The sequence below is a fragment of the Sinohyriopsis cumingii genome, chromosome 18, assembly GCF_028554795.1.
Source record: "Sinohyriopsis cumingii isolate HCF-2022 chromosome 18, ASM2855479v2, whole genome shotgun sequence".
Taxonomy (NCBI): domain Eukaryota; kingdom Metazoa; phylum Mollusca; class Bivalvia; order Unionida; family Unionidae; genus Sinohyriopsis; species Sinohyriopsis cumingii.
In genome coordinates, this window is record NC_142978.1 from 87,629,843 (window position 1) to 87,650,801 (window position 20,959).

The 20,959-nt window shown below is 34.0% G+C and overlaps 1 protein-coding gene across 2 annotated transcripts in view; it reads left to right on the forward strand.

The window, feature by feature from the left end:
* Window positions 1–4,033: 4,033 nt before the first annotated feature.
* LOC149777238 (uncharacterized) overlaps window positions 4,034–20,959 on the forward strand; it is a 75,407-nt gene continuing 58,481 nt past the window's right edge. Inside the window, exons 1-3 of one of the 2 annotated variants that reach the window (XM_089941981.1) lie at window positions 4,034–4,269; window positions 8,661–8,878; window positions 20,571–20,681. In XM_089941981.1, the coding sequence (XP_089798107.1) occupies window positions 4,226–4,269; window positions 8,661–8,878; window positions 20,571–20,681 (373 nt within the window). In that variant the 5' untranslated portion in view covers window positions 4,034–4,225. The remainder of the gene's footprint in view (window positions 4,270–8,660; window positions 8,879–20,570; window positions 20,682–20,959) is intronic. The other variant, XM_089941982.1, reaches the window with a different exon arrangement.

The window sequence follows — 20,959 nt, forward strand, 5'->3', positions numbered from 1 at the left end:
ATCAACAAGATTATTAACGATAGCAGATGCTTTTTTGCCATTCATGGTGGAATCAATAAATGTTCCATCGCCATCAATCTTAAACGTCGACCAAACATGAACAGCACCATCGCTGATAAATTCGTTCTTCGCCATTTTGATTAAATCATACAGTTGAAACTCAAGTGGTATTTGTTTCTTGTGCTTGGTTAATCTGTCAAAATGTGATTTGGTGATGTGCTCTGGCTCAATATCGAATAATATTTTTCGTTCTCGTTCAAAAAACTTGTCTCTTCTCTTATTTGGTTCTATTTTTGTTAATCTCTCAATTTCACTCACGGTTAATAACAATTTTATCTTATTCCGTAATTTTTCTTGTGCAATTTTCGACCCTGGGAAAGCTGATTTTTCCCGGTTAGACTAATATACTGTTCTTGCAATTGTTTTGCAACAGTAGAATTAGTTATCTATATAATTAGGAAAAGTGTTATCTTCAATTGGACTTTATTCAGTAATGTAATATGCATCAGGCAAAAAATAGCTGTCGATGGCTCATGATCGGATCAGTAATTCCTTGTGGAAAGAATTGTCGTGGAGAATACTGTGGATATCACATGGTCAGTGTTGACCGTGGCAGTAGTGGACCACAACTATACCTAAAGTGTCGGGTGGGGGTCAAGGGGAAGGCCCAGTTACGCGTTCCTTGTGGCGGACGAAAATATCAAGCGCTTAAGAGATATTACGCAAAATAAACCGCTTCTGATGACATCAAAATAAAAGACCCAAAGGATTATTTCGAGAAGTATTCCTCTGCTGAAAAACAATAATACATTAGAAGAAGAAAAAATTATATAAATGGAACAAACTGAAAAAGAAATTTATCTTGATGACTTTAAGAAACATCCAATATTCGTTAATTACGAAGTGAGTTGACTATAAATTTACGAAACTAAAGTTTAGCCTAAACAACAATTTCGTTTCGCACTTATCGATTCACCAGGGGGTGGTGGGTGTTCACTCACAATGGAAAAAGCAAAATGGAAAAAGAAAAGTACTCTGAATAATCCAACCATTGCAATGGAAAATTAAAAATATAACAATTACCCAATATTTAAGACATATCCAATGTCAATCAGCATGGTCCTTCTGCTATTTTTTGTGTTAGATTACAGTTGATGGCTCTGTGTCTCTCGCAAAATTTAGACCATTCGCGAGAGTTGTTTTTTGTCTCTTGTTAATAAAAGCGTCTGATTCCACAATGGAGGGTTTATTGATGGGTAACAAAAATTTGTCGGCTGAATTTATTTATTTTTTGGTAGATCCACCCCTTCCTGCTGCCACCCTCCCCACGAGTCCATAACTGTCTAGCCGCCAATTCCACCAAAACTGGTATACTACCGTCTGGTTCTAGTTTGGTCTGTTTTGAAAGGACAGTCTTTCCAGAGGTTATGTTGCCACGGCCAACCGATTTCCCTCTGGGGCAACTTCCACAAGGTGCTGCACAGCAGTTTCCAACTTGGCCAAACGATCCTGCAGCGGATCTGCCCTGTCTTCGACTTGTTTTTGTTCCAGTTTGGCCACACGGTCCTCTAAGGGGGCCGTTCTTAGTATTAAACAATGTATTTTTTCTGCCACGTACACCTCCAACCTGATCAAACGATTTTCCATTGTTTTCTGTTCCACAACATTACTTTTTTCAATTCAACAACAACACCCTCCAACGGGTGTGGCTCGTCTTCGATTTGCTGTTGTTGTTCCACCACATTCTTTTCCAGTCCAAAGACGCGATCCTCCAACGGGTCAGCCTCCTCCTCCAAAGGTGTATTGGGTTCTAATTTTTTTTTTACAGCAAAATCCTTGCTCGGTTTTTGTTTGGGATATTTATTGTTATTGCTGCTGTTATTTTGATCATTCGTTGTTCTTCATATCCGATAGAGGCGGTTGGTTTCAATCCTAAACCATTTCTGGGCTTCTGCCTTTGCGATCTTTCCACGAAGGTTTCGTATCTCTTGCTCATAGCGGTACTAGGGCACAATGGTAGCGGACAAAATGGTACGGACAAAATGGTATGGACAAAATGTTAAGTGGACATAATGGTATTGGACAAATTGGTATGGATAAAATGGTGCAGACAAAATGGTACGAACAAAATGGTATGGGACAAAATGGTACTAGGATGAAATGGTGTAGACAAAATGGTATGGATAAAATGTTGCATGCAAAATGGTATGAGACATATGGTACATATATTAGAATTTCGCTTGCTAATGAAGATAATAATTACATAAAATCATAATAAAATTTAAAGTTTATTATTATATTAAAATATTCACGCATCCATAAACTAACTGTAAAAGAAACCAATACAAATGAATTTTATTCAATTCGTGTAACTTCGGAAATGTTAATTGCATTTTATTAAAAAAACTCAAGTGAAACTGCAAATAACTTATGTCGAATCTACAAAATGCAACGCTACCAAATAGTAATTCAATGCAATTTTAATGACTGAAAAAATTCGCAACAATTTTAAATCAATAAAATCAGTCTTCCATACCCAAAAGCAATTTATGTCAATATACCTGTGCATTCAACCCAGACATAAACTAATGGACACGGTTATTCATATCATCTGAGATAGAGTTTATGTTGGTCTCATTTTTTAAATCAGACAACTAAAATTAACTTTATGATGACCTTCATCAAACTAGCTTCCTGGCATTGAAATTAAGCATTTACCATGAAGCCTAGGAATAACTTGATCTAGTGTTTGTGTCATGCTTCCATGCTCTTCCTTGCTTTCCAAAATTTTTTTTTTTTTTTTACATTTCGTATGAATAAAATTGTAGTCGTACCATTTTGTCTATACCATTTAATCCAAGTACCATTTTGTCCCATACCATTTTGTCCGTACCATTTTGTCTGCACCATTTTATCCATACCAATTTGTCCAATACCATTATGTCCACTTAACATTTTGTCCGGCCACCCTCATAGCCCTGTAGAAGCACTGGTGCAACGGGCATTCTGTAGATATAGCACATGTCCAATACACCTCGGTGTTTCAGTAGACCTTGTTGTTGTGTCTGTCTTAAAGTCAAATTAATTACCCATCATTACTTTCTTTTAATACAGATTTTATGACATTTTTCACGCGACATGTTATGAATTCTTGGCAAGCATTAGCAGTGCTCCGTCAGTCTAACCGTGTTTTTCTTGTTTTTTTTAAATTAAAAAAAAACATTTAAACCAGAGTTATAAAGATATAAGCAACTACATATTTTCAAAGAAAATCTAAATGTGTGTCAAAATAAATGATTCTCATAAGGCCTATACACTTTAAGACAGCCTTCTTAATGATGACGTATTTATAATCTAATTTTTTTTTCTTCTACGATTTTACTCAGTAGCAAAGTGATTGCAAGCCTAATTTAACATGTTGACTGTTCAGTTTGAATATGAGTGTGAAGGACTCAGGGTTATCCCCCATCCATTTCTAATTTATTTTAATTTTGAACTTGCTTTCGCCATTATGATATGTTCTGTATGTAATATTATCGCCATATATTGTTTTAAGAACATCTTATATTGAGTAGAACAATGACCATGTTTCTATTTATGCATTTAATGTATGAATCTGAATAAACCTATGCATGTATGAATGTATGTGTATACCTATACCAGATGATATAATATATATTAATTTGTTTTATGCGTGTTTATTTTATTGTGTGTATTATACAATATTGCGGAAGAACAATTCTTTGTTTGTAGAATTTGGCTAACCTCTTGGCATTGTATTGTTGCTATGGTAATAAAATACATTTAAGAGACGGCGAGCGCTAAGGGTCATAGTAATAACCGAGAGTTTTCAAATACATGCGAAAGTTTGTTTCCGGTAAATGTTCAGTCGTGCAATGTTTGCGGCTCGATTAATGTGACAAAAATACACCTGAGAACTGGTTGGACAGGTTTTGAAATGCATCTAACCATGTGTACTGTGGGTCTGTATTGTCAATACTTCGGCGAGCTATTTTTAGCTTACCGTGCCTTCTTCAGATTGTGGTTCAACTACACCCTATCCAAAACACGTTCGGTTAGTGTTGTGCATTGGACGGTCTCAGGTGATATCAACGCCGGACGCACAAGTAGACGGACAGAAGGGCACAGGAAAGGCTCTAGGACAACCAGTTTTCGTTTTTATATCTGGATTTATGGAATAATGTTAATGTTTGCAGAGGTATGAATGAAAGTTGTTCGAACATCGAATGTACATACTGATATACGAAGGTATTACCTGTGAAATATCTAGCTTATTTCATTCAAATCGCCATGTTTCTGACATTTGTCTAGAATATTTTACAATTTCATAATCAGTGTTTTAGCTCATTGTAATGTTGATTTTAGTTAAACAAAAGTAATAGAAATGGCATTGAGGGTGGGGTGGATGGCAGGGTGGAAATAATTTCTTCAATACAGTTTCTTTATCAGAAGATTACACATTTTATACCTTTTTGAATTAGTTAAATCCATGTGGTTATAACTATTGATTGAATTAAATCCATTTTTTTATAATAAGGCTTAAATATAATGTTATTGTATGCCAGTACACTATTCTGTACGGTCTTATTGAGTGATGGTATTTCCTTCACATGCATTCCAATTTCATTTCCTATGCTTGTTTGAAAGAGATTTCAGATTTAAAACTTTAATTAATGTAAAAAAATTAGCTACTAAATTTAACCAGAATTAAGGTACTGCTGATGTTGTGTTAATTGACTCCCAGTGTGTACCTTTACATTCTTCCACCAGTATTCTGTTACTAATACATGCACTTACTTACCAGGATACTTGAGTTGTACAATGTTGTTTGTGGTCCAGTTAATTACCATCCATTTCACTTTATTATTTATCATTGCTATTCGTCTGTTAAAGAAAACTTAAGACGGTTTTGATACACAAGCTGACAAGGTTCTTGCTAGTCTCTCAGATATTTTAGCCAATTTTTTTGTGTTGTGATTCCTTAAAAGTGTCACAACATTTTTTTTTAATCACTATAATTTAGAAACATTTTTTTCACACCTGTAAAGTGAAGAGGAATGTAAAGCTATTTGTTCAAATTCTTTAGAGTATTAAAATAAAAGGTTTGAATCAGATTTATGAAATCTCGAGTTCTTCTGGAATCACTGAGGCATATCAGAAAATTTTTTGGTCTTCTCAGATTATGATCCTTATTTTTTGTTTTAAATATTGCCACTTACAATAGTTGATTTGAAGAAAAAAATTAAAGCCAAAGATTTCATTCTTTACACTTTGGATTGCCTATTGGCAAGTTTGGTTTTCTCTTTCCCCACAATACCCTGACTACAGTTTGAAAAACAAATGAAAACTTCTAATAAAATCTGTATATTTTCTTGAAATTAAACATGCTTAACCTGCATACCAATTTTCTATTATTGATTGCATGTGGATACATGCCAACATTTGTATGTTCACTGCCTTTTGAATTATCTTGAGTTGTTGATCGAAAGGACAGAGATGCTAATCTTTTCAGGAATAAAGTTTGTCCTGTATTACATTCACAACAGTTTTAACAAAGAGCTAGAATTTAACTTAAATTACTTTGTAGTCAGAAGGACTTGTAGATTCAGAAATTTATTAGTCCTGTCAAATCTTCCCACAAAATACTGGCAACAGCCGAAACTTTACTAACCACCAGACTATCAAAATTGCTAAAACTACTAGTCCGACAGGAAATTTGGGGAAGCTGATTACCTTGGGGAAACCATGGGGAAGCTGATTGCCACTAATAAAACTGCTAGTCCAACAGGAAACTTGCTAGACTTGGACAAGCTGATTACCACTAATAAAACTACTAGTCCAACAGGAAACTTGCTTGACTTGGGCAAGCTGATTACCACTAATAAAACAACACTAGTCCAACAGGAAACTTGCTAGACTTGGGCAAGCTGATTACCACTAATAAAACAACACTAGTCCAACAGGAAACTTGCTAGACTTGGGCAAGCTGATTACCACTAATAAAACAACACTAGTCCAACAGGAAACTTGCTTGACTTGGGCAAGCTGATTACCACTAATAAAACAACACTAGTCCAACAGGAAACTTGCTTGACTTGGGCAAGCTGATTACGACACAGCTATGCACTATACCACTCGATTACTGGCATATCATTCTCTTACTACTGTCCTCTTCATCCTTTTATCTTCAGTTACATTATTCCATGTGGGAGTAAACGGGTCACATTTGCCACAGAAGTATCAGTATTTATGAGTGAAAATTGTCAACTGGTGTGAACAAATTCTGTTAAAAAAAAACAATTGGAACTGACAATATATTTCACAGCACAATCCATTTTTAGCTTGCTTGTACATAGAACAAGAGACCTGATGCCCTGATCTAAGTGGGGGTGTGTGAGGGTGTAGACATTAGATTCAAGTTTTTGTTTATGGTTCTGACTCACTTAAAGGAACTGTGTATGTAAATGTTCTTGCTGTTTGATCATCAGCATATGACTGACTTTTTATTGGATACCTTTAACACAGTTTTATTAATTTCTTTGTAGAATTTGTGTGGAAAAGTTTGATGTTTAACTTTGCATTGAATGTTTGTATACTGTTTGTATTTAAAGTTCTTATTTGTTGAAAGAAACACTATTTATCTTTTATTGGTGTTTTTTGGTAACAAGTGCTTTACTTTAATTTATCTATTTTATTTAGTTTTACATATTTGTTTGTCATTTATGCGAAAAGTTTGGGATTTGAGTTTGCATTTAAGGTTCACTCTATGGAAACGTGTTTAAAATTTGCAGTTAAGGTTCACTCTATGGAAACAGGTGTTTAAAATTTACATTTAAGGTTCACTCTATGGAAACAGGTATTTAAAATTTGCATTTAAGGTTCACTCTATGGAAACAGGTATTTAAAATTTGCATTTAAGGTTCACTCTATGGAAACAGGTATTTAAAATTTGCATTTAAGGTTCACTCTATGGAAACAGGTATTTAAAATTTTCATTTAAGGTCCTTATTATGGATGATGTTGAGGAACTGTTCATTTGAAAGTGTCATCTTTGTATTAAACAGCCTGTCCTTAATACTTCATTGACCCATTTTTACTGATTAATTTGTTTGTGAAGTTTTAGATTAAAATTTCTTTACGTTTTGTTTATTGCTTGTAGGAAGGAGGTTTGCATTAGAATTTTTGTTAGAGCTTGTTTTACCCAATTTGGCTTTGTTTTTATTTTTGCAAATTGTGGAAAATGTTTGAGGTTAAAATTTGTTTAAGGTTTAATGGACATACAATCATACTTGTTTGTCTTTAATGGTATGGACATGAAAATACATGAAAAATGTAGTCTTAAGTATATTTACTGTCAGTCAGACTTCCAAAAGCTTAGATGTAGGCAAGGCTTTATTAATCAAAGCTGTAATTTGAAGACAATGAGCAAAAATATCTGAAATCCAGTTCTGGTACTATGTTGAGAGATGGTTTTAAGATGGCTGGTTGCATGTTGAAGAAGATGACTGTTGACATTTTTATCAGACACATCTAACTTGTACATCAGACTGAGGAGATCTGATTTGAATCAGAGTAGATTTTCTCTGAAAGAATTGCTGTAATGTGAGTCCTAAGTTAAAAAGTTTACGTCAAATATGGCCACCCAAGTGGCCACCCCAAAAGTCTGTCAACACTTGGCACTGAAAAAGAATAAATGTCTTGTCTTGGATTCCTTGAAATTCGTTTCAGCCAGTAGAACATCAGAACTATGGGGGACTTTTGTTTATTGTAATATTACTCTTTTATTTGACTTAACAAAAACCTTATAATTTTTTCTTGTATTATTAATTCTCTACTCAGTTGATTTCTGCTATCAGTGTCTGTGGTAGGGAGTGTTAAAGCTATGTTAAAAATTCAAATCACAAACACACACTATGGTAGGGAGGTGTGGTAGCTTGGTTGGTAGAGTCTCAGAATGATAATTCACATGTTGCAGGTTCAGGAATTGCCCATGGCATCCCCAGGTCAGCTGCTACTGCATGTCCTTGAGAAAGACACTTTGGTCCCATTTCCTCTGCATCAATTAGCTAACAATATGTTTAAAGTGACATTAAAACCAACAAGGAAAAAAACATGCATGGTGACCAAATTATTAGGGCATGGAAACTTTTTGAAAAAATGACCACTATACATGTTCATGTAGATCAACCTGCGACTGTTTACATTTCGTAAGTATTTGAAGCACTGGGTTATTCAGGTTACCAGGACTAAGTTATAGTTGGTGCAAGAATGCTAACCAGACTGAAAGGTACAATTTTGTTACAATAAACTTGACAAAAGATGGTTGTCATTTATTCTTCAGACTTGCACTCTTATTATTGAATTCATAAATAAATGCCATGGATAATGTTGGCAACTGGATGCACAAGTCATACAGAAATATATTTTTCAATAATTCTCTAATTAGGTATGTTTCTGGATGGAGGTGTGAAAACCCAATTAACATAATTCAGATTCATCATTGTTATCCTTATAGTTTGTTTACGTTATTCACTATCCTGTTTCTCATAATAGGCTTTCTGATTGAAACCACATAATAATGAAAACATATTCACTGTGTTCCAGTTAACCTCACTCAGTAGATACATTCACTGTTTCAGGTGCTATAACATGACCATGAAGACCTTGGTACCAGCATTAATATTAGTGCTGTCCATTATTGGGAGGACATTCTCTCAGTCCATGAGAAGCCAGACATGTGATAAGAGCTATCAGGGAGCTGTCATTCAGCCAGATGCTGACGCTTTTATTGGTGGACTTTTCCAGATCCATGTAGCAGATGGCACTGGATATGGCTGTGGAAAAATTAATTCAGGAGGTATATCATCTGAAACAGCAATGCTAAATTAATGTAGGAGGTATATCATCTTAAAAAGCAATGCTAAATTAATTCAGGAGGTATATCATCTTAAAAAACATTGCTAAATTAATTCAGGAGGTATATCATCTTAAAAAACATTGCTAAATTAATGTAGGAGGTATATCATCTTAAAAAACAATGCTAAATTAATTCAGGAGGTATATCATCTTAAAAAACAATGCTAAATTAATTCAGGACGTATATCATCTTAAAAAACTGCTAAATTAATTCAGGAGGTATATCATCTTAAAATCCTGCTAAATTAATTCAGGAGGTATATCATCTTAAAGAACAATGCTAAATTAATTCAGGAGGTATATCATCTTAAAAAGCAATGCTAAATTAATTCAGGAGGTATATCATCTTAAAAAGCAATGCTAAAATAATTCAGGAGGTATATCATCTTAAAGAACAATGCTAAATTAATTCAGGAGGTATATCATCTTAAAAAAACATTACTAAATTAATTTAGGGGGTATATCATCTTAAAAACAATGCTAAATTAATTCAGGAGGTATATCATCTTAAAAAGCAATGCTAAATTAATTCAGGAGGTATATCATCTTAAAAAACATTGCTAAATTAATTCAGGAGGTATACCATCTTAAAAAAACCTTGCTAAATTAATTTAGGAGGTATATAATCTTAAAAAACAATGCTAAATTAATTCAGGACGTATATCATCTTAAAAAACTGCTAAATTAATTCAGGACGTATATCATCTTAAAAAACTGCTAAATTAATTCAGGAGGTATATTGTCTTAAAAAACATTGCTAAATTAATTCAGGAGGTATATCATCTTAACAAATAATGCTAAATTAATTCAGGAGGAATATCATCTTAAAAAACAATGCTAAATTCATATCAGATTGGAACTAATCTTAATACCCAAAAATTCAAACAGGAAAAAAAGGAAAGCAGTTTAGTTTTTCAAAAACATCTTTTTCTCCAAGATACATGATTGTGATGCCTTTAAATTGAATTTAACTCCCACTTAATTAAGCATTAGCAAGGGTGTGGAAATTACACACATAATTTGCCATAGACATAATTGAATATGCAACTGTCATGAATATTAACAGATCTCAATCTGGTTATGTTTTTTTTTTACTTGTGTAGATCAAGCTGCTTAATTATGTGCTTATCTTGTTAATTTTTGTAATTGAGCCATGAAACATTTTCATTTGTAGTTTATTATTAGTAGCACTTGAATACCTGTACTTGGTGGAGTTGTTGAGTGGCAGACATGCCACTTTTAAGTAGGCATTTCCCATTCATTGATCAATATTTTTTCATATTTTGTGTTATTTATTAGGAATAAATGTTTTTGTTAAAGACAGCTAAACTAAGATTTATGATTAATTTATTAAATTTGCAAAAGTTGTGATGTTAATTGCAAGTTTATGCACAAACTGCCATTTTTAATGATGACACAAACAATATATTGAGCTTTCGTTTACCATTTCTTTTAGTGATTTATAAATGTTAAGCAAATAGAAGCCTCTCTAAGCAGGTTTATGAGTTGTTCAGACAAGAGAACAGTGTGTTTGTGTGTTTTAAAAAAGAAACTCCTTCTATTACTAAATCACATATACTAAAACGATGAATGTTATAAAGCACATTATAAGATTCATTAAGGTCTTTCATATAATATTTTACCTTGTTGATAGTAAAAATAAATATAATTATAAATTTGTGGATTTCTTTTGAATTGTTATATCCAGAGAGCACAGTATTATTGTAGTATTTTTTTATATTTATTGAAGTATTTCTTCCCTTGAGTTTCACTTTATTCACATCTCCCCAAAAATTATTTTGATTTTACAAAGATACTGAATAGAAATGTTTTATTTAAATTAAGTTTTGGTCTTTAAATGTCTACTTCTAAATGCTTATCAATAGTTTGTTTGCTTCTTTCTTTGATTTTACAGAGACCGAGTCAGGTATAGTTTATGTTAGTTTTCATCTTGTATTGCTTCTTCCCATCCCACCAACCTTTACCCCCAGCAATCCTTGGAACTATTTTCAATTATATTGTGTTGTTTTTCCAATATCACCCTTTCACTGTTGTTTTTCTAATTTCACTCTTCCTGTGTTGTTTGTTTTGTAATCCCACTCATTTTGTGATGTTTTTCCCATTCTGCTCTAATGTTGTGTTTTTCTAATTACACTTCTACTCTGTTGTTTTTTTTCTAATTTCTCTTATTCTGTGTTGCGTTTTTCTAATTTCACTCTGCCTGATTTTTTAAAAAAAATTTTTCTTCCTGTGTTGTGTTTTTGTAATTCCACTCATTTTGTGTTGAGTTTTTCTAATTCCTCTTTTTGTGCTTTGTTTTATTTAAAATTCAAATCTTCTTGAGTTTTGCTTTTCTAATTCCTGCTCTATTTGTGTTGTGTTTTTCTAATTTCATGCTTCTTGTGTTATGTTTTTCCAGTTTCTCTTCTTATGTTGTGTTTGTTTAAATTCCAATCTTGTAGTATGTTTTTCTAATTCTGCTCTTCATGTGTTGGGTCTTTCTAATTTCACTCTTCTCAGGTTGTATGTTTAAAATTTCACTCTTCATTCTTGTGTTGTGTTTTTTTTTACACTTGAGTTGTTTTAGCCACACACTTGGCTAATACATAGTAGACTAGGTCAGAATACTTTATCCTCAAATCTGAGTAAAAGTATGTTTGTTTAGTTATAGTAGGAGTTCACGTACTAATTATTTTCCCAATTAGGAGTATGTGTACTTCAAAAAAGTACTCCTGAATACAGATGGAGTAGGTACAGTGGAATTGCAGCTTTATTAAGTTTATAAGCAGAGACTAGATTGTTTGGATAAAGGGAAAAAGAAAACACCATGCCATGCTGCACTGCATACCACATTCTTTATAATTTATTTTTCAAACCATGTGATTACTGACTAAAACAAAGCAAACAAGGAGAGGTCAGTCGAATAGAAAAGACATTTTTTGAAAATTTAAGCAATGATTCATATTTCTGTTTCTATAAGATTTAATTCAGTTTATGTTTAACTTCAGTTTTTAACTTGGGCAGATCTTTAAATGCCTATATGCCTACTTTACTCCAGAATGTATCAGGAGTTCTAGTTACATTTCCGTTTCAAAGCAAGAGAATGTGTACGAGTATGAATACAATTAAAACATAAGAATACAAGTACATATATGAGTACTTTCAAAACAAAAGTGCCCAAAGTAACTGAGCATTCTGCTCCATGCATGCACACATGTATACAGTGTCTAAGTTGGAAGAAAACAGACTATTCAGTCTTTCAGTACTGCATGCTGTTACTCCCAGCACTGTGTTTTCAAGATTTTTTGTCCTTCAGAGCATATTGTGTTTAAACAAAGTACAAGATATAAAAATGTGTAAGCTGATTGACACTTTTTTTCAAAGAAAATTGCAAGACACAGTGAGTATGATTTTGTCTGTTGTCTGTCTGTCCTCAGCATTGTCATTGTTATATTGTATTGGTGGGTTGAAATAGGCAAGGCAATGCATTTCAGAAGACCCTTGTTAACTCGGGCTGAAAAAGAACATAAATCCGTAATGTGCAGCATTTGGATTGGCAAGCAAAGTCTTTCCACGTCAAGGAATTCGTGAGTTTTAGTTTAAAATTCATAAAATGTACCATCCTAATATTAAACTGTCATTTGAGATCATGATGTTGAATATTTTAGTAATATGCAGTACATCCACTAGAAACACATCCCAGTAGTCAGACTTGGAACATAGCAGCAAATATAATCCATGGTTCAGATGATCTTGAAAAATCTTTGAATTTATTGTTATGCTATGAAAACTCCTTGAATTTCAAAAAGTTATTTTCATCCTTGAAATTTCCTTGAGTTTGAGGGGAAAAAACCTGAATTTTGACAACAACTTCCTTGAAACTACCACAGATAATGCAAATTATTAAAATAATAAAAATATATCACTTCATAAATTAAGAATATCTCTTATTTATGAATGGTCCTAATTCAATGAATAAATAAATTGGAATAAACTTGATTGGTCAAGTGACACAAAACACTTGCAATTGGTTAACAAATTAACATGCAGAACACTTTAAAGCAAAAATACTCCTTAAAAACTTGTTGAAATCCTTAATACTTGAAACTTCCTTGGAAAAAACATATTGAGATCTGTATTTGTGTGCATTTGTATGCTGATGAAAATCTGATTTATTGTTAAATTTTGTTGCACTTTTCACACCTGGAGAAAGATTAGAAAGCTTTGCACAGCGTGCACTTTTACAGGTCCTTTACGCTAGAATGTTAGTCAAAATAATGGCTTCTCTGTGGTGCAATTTAATATACTAGTAAAATGAGGATTCTCATGGAGGGGAGAGAACAGTGTATTATATATGATAGGTAAGTTAAAAATGAACTTTGCATGTCAGAAAATACACACTTACAAGTTGATATAAAATACACATAAAGAACAGTACTAGTACAGTAATTGCATGAAACGTGTTACATATTTCAACAGACATTACTAACTATTGAGCACACTACATGGGTTAATCATTATAGGGCTTTATTGTTGTTGTTGTTGTTGTTGTGGGGTTTAACGTCATTTTTCAGCACACGATAGGCTATACATGGCGGCCAGTATTAATGGTGGAGGAAGAACCCGGGAAAACCCTGGAAAGAACCACCAACCCACGAGAAGCTACCGGCAAGCTTTCTCATATACCCACACTGGCTGAATCCGAGACTCGAACCGGTGCAGACAGAGGTGAGATGGCAGTGAGCCATAATGGAGAGTGCTTTAGACCACTTTGCCACTTGGGGCCCCTATAGGGCTTTTAATGGTAGCTATTGAAGGGTTACACTGCATTATAAATTAGGTCACACTATACTGAGGTAAGATCAGTATAAGAAATATGTTCATCCCCAAAGTGGAATTTGTTTATATATTATGAACGACTGTACTAAACTGGTGTGCTGTATGATGGGGACATTTTATAAGCACAGAATAATAAAAAGCAGAAAAAATAAATAGAAAACAAACATCTTTATAGGAATTTACATTTATTTAGATAAAAATATATACACCTGTTATAACCCAGTTATTAATTAGATCTAGAAACATTGTCAACGCAAATGCTAACAATGTACAGCATGTACAAATTAGGGAATTTACTGTGAGCAATCACTGCTTGACTTGGACATAAATCCCATAACATCTAAGCACAGCCAGGTAGGCAGGTGCCATTTATTTACTAGGTGCTTGCACAGTGTTGGGCCAGTATTGCCTTTAAACTGATATGTTTGAACATTCCACAATGGATATTAAGTGCCTGCATATGCTTCAGTATTATGCCTGAACCAAGCTTGGATTGTTTTCACTATTTTGACATTAGTTTTATGGTACAACTTCTCATCATGGTTACCTCCCTTTGAGAACATCTTATATTTAGCAACTGTCTACCCTCATTACAACTATATATTTAACTTTATTATAAAAGCCGCTTCCTATCATCTTAAAAGTAGTTACTGACCCAAATTTTGCACTATTTTTACTGAATTAAATTTTATATTTAATATTTACTTATTGCTGGTTGTAATCAATTCATAAATCTTTTTAATTGGATTCTTCTCTACGAATACTATACCCTAACCACCAAACAAAGTCACTGTGACTTATATTTCATGCTTTACTAGGTAATTGTTTTACGGCAAAATAGATTCTTCCATGCTCTATAGGTTTTAGTCTATTGAGGAAGCTATTTTGATCAGTGCAGTTGGAGGTAGGTATACATGGTTATACAAGGGTATATTTTCCCTGTTAATGATGATACACTGTATGCTCTGATAGGTTAATCTCAGTAGGTTAACTCACTTTTGTGTATACAAAGGGGTGTAGGAATTAGAAGAGTGGAGAGCATGCTGAATCATTTCATGTGATGCTTCAGCTGTAGCGGCTAATCATGGTAATTATTTATGCATGAACTACATACCACAGGCTGTCACTTCAAGGTTACTGTAAGCCTGTGACTTTCACACTGTAGAATCTGGCTGCTAAGAGAGGACAATGACTGATGATTTTAAAAAAAATGAATATGAAAACATTAATCTCTCCTTTTGATTGTCTTTTTAGTAGCTATGCTTTGATATGATAGAATGGGCATTTTGTTTTAAATCATGAAGTCTGTGTATATTTATAATTAGTTAGGTAAACAAATAGCTAACAATTTTCTGCATGGTAATATTTAGAATGGATACTGAAGACTAGTAACAGCTTCATAGAGATGAACTATGTAATCATTGATTTCTCACTAGCTTATGTAGTACATTCAGGTTTTTTGTGGTAGTCATATTATGTAATCATTGATTTCTCACTAGCTTATGTAGTACATCCAGGTTTTTTGTAGTAGTCAGATTATGTAATCATTGATTATACTCTGCTTTATGTTGTAGTCATATTCTTTTATCATTGATTACACCCTGGTTTGTGCGGTAGTCAGATTATGTCATCATTATGGTGAGTTGAGATGGGCAAGACAATAATATAATAGGAAATTCATCCCATAATCCATTATGTAGGAAATTCTTACCATAATCCATTATAATAAGAAATTCTTCCCATAATCCATTATAATAGGAAATTAATCCCATAATCCATTAAATAGGAAATTCTTCCTATAATCCATTATAATAGGAAATTCTTCCCATAATCCATTATAATAGGAAATTCTTCCCATAATCCATTATAGTAAGAAATTCTTCCCATAATCCATTATAATAGGAGATTAATCCTGTAATCCTTTATAATAGGAAATTCATCATATAATCCATTATACAGTGTATTAGGAAATTCTTCCCATAATCCATTATAATAGAAAATTCTTCCCATAATCCATTATAGTAAGAAATTCTTCCCATAATCCATTATAATAGGAAATTAATCCCATAATCCTTTATAATAGGAAATTCATCATATAATCCATTATATTAGGAAATTCTTCCCATAATCAATTATAATAGGAAATTCTTCCCATAATCCATTATATTAGGAAATTCTTCCCATAAGCCATTATAATAGGAAACACTGGACAACAAATTTTACAAAAGTCATGTTACTGAAATAAAATTAGTCAATTCTTATCAATTTTTATGTGCTGAACACGAATATGACAGTCAAATTGCAAAATTGGCTCTAGTTTTTTTGTAATCTGCAAGAAATTAATGTTTACATAACGAAATGCATTCCAATAGTAAAAGGTCAACTGTAATAGCCTACCTATAAAAAATCAAGTCATTGACTACATCTTAGATTTCTTCGCCTGTCTCTTGTACAGCTGTTCGGGAGCATCTCTGAGGAGTGTCCAGCAGTAGTCAGCCAGCATTGTAGTGGACCATTTTCCCTGGTATCTTTGTTCCATTGTTGCGATATCTTGATGAAAACGTTTGCCGTGTTCATCACTAACAATACCACAGTTGCTAGGAAAGAAATCCAAATGGGAATGAAGGAAGTGAATCTTTAGAGACATATTGCAGCCAAGTTTCTTATACTTCATCAACATGTCTTCTACTAGTTCCTTATAGTTTTCTGCCCTAACATTTCCGAGGAAGTTTGTAGAAACTAGGCGAAAAGCATTCCATGCTTGTTTCGCGTCACCTTCCAGCAAGTTGTTGAACCGGTCATCTTTGAAAAGCTCTCGAATCTGAGGACCCACAAAAACTCCCTCTTTAATCTTTGCTTCGCTGAGTCGAGGGAATTTTTCATGCAGGTATCGGAATGCTGGCAAAGTCCGGTCAATGGCTTTCACGAAGTTCTTCATCAAACCTAGTTTGATGTGAAGGGGTGGTAGCAAGATTTTCTGAGCCTCAACCAGAGCTGGGTGTTGGATATTCTTCTCTCCAATGGCTACATTCTGCCTGTGAGTCCATTCCTTCCTCATGTAGTGCATTTCCCTTGCTCGGCTATCCCACTCGCATAAGAAACACATGTATTTTGTATATCCTTGCTGCAGTCCCATTAAAAGGGCAACTACCTTCAAATCACCACAGAGGTGCCAGCTGTACTTGTTATACTCAATGGAATTCAGTAGCTGCCTTAAGTTATCGTATGTCTCTTTCATGTGGACAGCATACGCTACTGGAATAGATGGAAGAATGTTTCCATTGTGCAAAAGCACAGCCTTGAGACTCAGTTTCGAAGAGTCCACAAATAGTCTCCATTCTTGTGGGTCATGAGTGATTTTTAAAGCATTCATGAGGCCCTCAATATCGGAACAGAATATCAGATTACTTTCCTTTCTGAAGAAAGGCTCCAATTGCTGGTGGCGCTTTCGATATGCAGTAATTGTGACATCTTCTTCTAGAAGATTCCATTGTTGGAGTCTTGATCCTAGCAATTCTGCCTTGTTCTTTGATAAGTCCAAATCACGAATCAGGTCATTTAGTTCTTCCTGTGTTATTCTGTGTGGGGTTGATGATGCACCACAGTGAAAATCTGGATCACTGCATGCTGATGGACCAGGAGAAGAACAGGTCGACTCACCTTTGTCTTCGTCAGATGAATCAAGAGAATATTCTGCTGGAGGTTCTGGAATAGGAAGTCCCTCACCATGTGGAACTGGTCTCAATGCAGACGGAATGTTTGGGTAGACTATTCTCGACTTCTTTTGCTTCGTTATTCCGCCGGAAAGAGGAGGAACCAAGCAGAAGTAACAGTCATTTAGGTGGTTGCTTGGCTCTCTCCACACCATTGGGACTGCAAACGGCATTGATGACCTTTTGCAATTCAACCACTGTGAAAGCTGTGTTGTACATGTAGCACAGCATATATGCGGAGCCCAAGGCTTGTCTTGGTCACCAACCTTGCATCCGAAGTAAAGATGATATGCCTTCTTCACTTGAGAATTGATACTTTTCTTCTGGTTGGCAAATGTCACTTCCCCACAGATATAGCAAAAATTGTCCGCGGTATTAACACACTTTCGAGGCATTACTGTTCTTTATTGTACGTAAATGGATAAAATAATAAGTTTTATGTAACAGTAGCTTGAACTGTCTCGCACAACGTCTAAAATATTTTAAATGCTGAACCTATCTGATTGGGCTTTATATAGTACACTGCTTACGTCAGCTTCAGCAGCCGCCTGGCATTAGTATAATAGGCCTACACATGTATAGTACACTGCTGACGTCAACTTACTTCAGCAGCCGCATGGCATTAGTATTGCATTGCATCAGAAAATGATGCAATCAACTGTGGATGATGTGAGCATGATGGTATTATGCAATGTTACATCATTATTCCGGATGTTGCTGCAGTCCTACTGGAGAAATTTACACAGTGAAACATAGAAAATGAGGTATATGAATATCTTCAAAACGAGAGCCAATACAAATTTTTCACGGTTATATTCGTGTTCGGCACACCAAAATACTACAGATTAGGGCCTTTTCAAGTCAGTAATGATTTCACTGTTGACCAGTGAAATTAATCCATTATAATAGGAAATTCTTCCCATAATCCATTATGATAGGAAATACTTCCCATAATCCATTATACACCTCTCCCTTGACAACTCGCGCACAACAGGGCCACAAACATAGACCACATTATAAGTGAAACGCGAGTTACCAAGGTACCTCCAAAAATTGAAGGGAAAAAAAATCGCTTCGACATCAAGGAAACCGGGGGGGGGGAGTCGTGTTAGGGAACTGGGCTGTTTATTGACTGAATCCTCATTTTACAAATACATCGATAATAATTTTTAACAATGTGCTTTTTCTAATGAAGTTGTTCGTTATTCTGTTTAAATAACATTTATTTTCAAAATGTCCAACATATGAAAGATCATTTGAAATGGTTTCAACAACCAACACGTGTATGCAAAGAAAAAAATCTGTTTATTACATCACTGCTTTTTGTTTTCTTGATGAGTCTGGTTCCCATAGTGGTGTTTAATATTATCCTGCCAAATCGGGAGTCCACAGAGCAGGGAACTAGACTAACTGTTGATACACCACCAAACAAATTCCTTTTCTCAAAAACATGCAACATTTATTTCGTAAGACAATCATCTACATTGAAACTCAATTTTTGTATTGTTCAATTATTACAATAATGATGTCGTGATTTCATTGGAAGTAATAATGAAACTTATCATCCTTGAGGATATCTCTACGTGCCAGCTCAAGAATTCTCTGAAACTTCCTTGCTCACAATGGTCCGTATCTGTGAAATCAAGCTCTTTATTTTACAAAGTATTCATTTTGCTTCGCTGCCTTGTTATCTTTGATCACAGTTATGAAAGAGTCAGTTAAATTAAGGTAGTTTATGTTACATACACAATAACATGTATAAGTGTTTGATTGATCAAATAGAGTTCATCCTACATACAACCGTGCAGCTAGATTTTAAATTTGTAGGATTTTCGTTACTTTTAACATTTTTTTTAATTTCACCTCCTTTATTTGATTCACATAATTAACTTGATAATACAAAGGAGGCCAGCTTTTAATTCAGTGCACCAATACAAAAAATACTTCTGGAAGTCAGTTATCAAAACACAGTCAGCACTTAATTATGTTCTCAGAGAATCTCTCACAGACATAGCTATTACGGTAGATTGGCGCATTTTGTGTTTAATTAGAAGAAGACACATTGCATTTATGACAATTACACTTAAAAGGAACTAAAAGATAGAACTAGAACACAAATTTCAATTGATAAAAGAATATTATGTACTGCCTCCACTCATTGTAAGTGACATTTTCATTGATCAAAATTTCCTTACATATCGTTAAATGCGGTGTACAAGGAATGTCGTTTGGAAAGAAAATGTAAAAGATGGTATGGCCTATTTTTAAAATTGATATTACATAGTGTTGATTAAAATTTCCAGGTCCTATCTACCGTTTTCAACGATAAAACAACGATAATCAAAGTTTCTGTTACCAATTTTGATCATGATTTTCTTCAAGTTCAATAAATAGTGATCAATCTTCATGGTATTTTCTGGTATAAAAATAAGGGATCCACGCCTGACCCCACGTTATAATTGGGTTTGCGAGTTGTCAGGATGCAGTTTATCAAGGGAGTGGTGTAATAGGAAATTAATCCCATAATATATTAGAATAGAAAGTTCATTCCATAATCCATTACAATAGGAAATAATTATCTTTGTCAACAGAGAATTCTTCAAAGCATTTCTTCCCTCTTGACAATAAATTTCATGATTTAATTGATAACTGATTTTTCTGCTATAATTACCCTTTATAAAGTCAAACCTTCTGTGTGGACAAAGGAGGTGTTGTAGAATGGATGGCCTTACATGATACTAGCTTATTATTTCATTGTTTGGTATGGTAGCCATGTTAGAGAGAGCCACACAACAAAGTGGGGAATGCATTGTATTTTTTTACCAGATCATGTTCAAGGCATAATGTATAAGGAATTAATATCATAATGGTAAACTGATTTGCATGAGATGATAATCTGTGCAAAATATACAGTTTTATGTAAAGATATTTTTTTCTGGTATAAAATAAAGTTGAAAGATAAACAGCCATAATAACTCAATAATAAGAAATATTATTTAAAGAAAAATCAGTTTGAAACCTTTCTGTGAAAATTTACCATGGTTGTATTTGTAAAATAATGTGTGTTGTTTATTCTTTCAGAGATGCAGTCTTATGAAGCTATCAGATGGGCCATTGATCGACTTAACAAGAAAAATGAGATACTTAATGGACAGTATCTGAATGATACGTACATTCCTGGCGTAAAAATTGGTAAAATTTGTTATCATGTGATTGATGTTTTATTAAAGTTAGTATACCCATATCATGATTTTTCTATGTGTAACACATATCATAACACATCTTGGGATAATACATGGCTTTCATTATCATTGGGGAACTGGTAGATTTACCTATCTTCTTTTACTTTACACCTGGCTACTATAAAAGAAAACCTGTATCCCAGGTGGGGGATGTCCACCAAATCCCCCGCCTACTTTGGCAATTCACCTTCCACTTGAAATCTACCGTTATCATGTAAGTTTTGATGT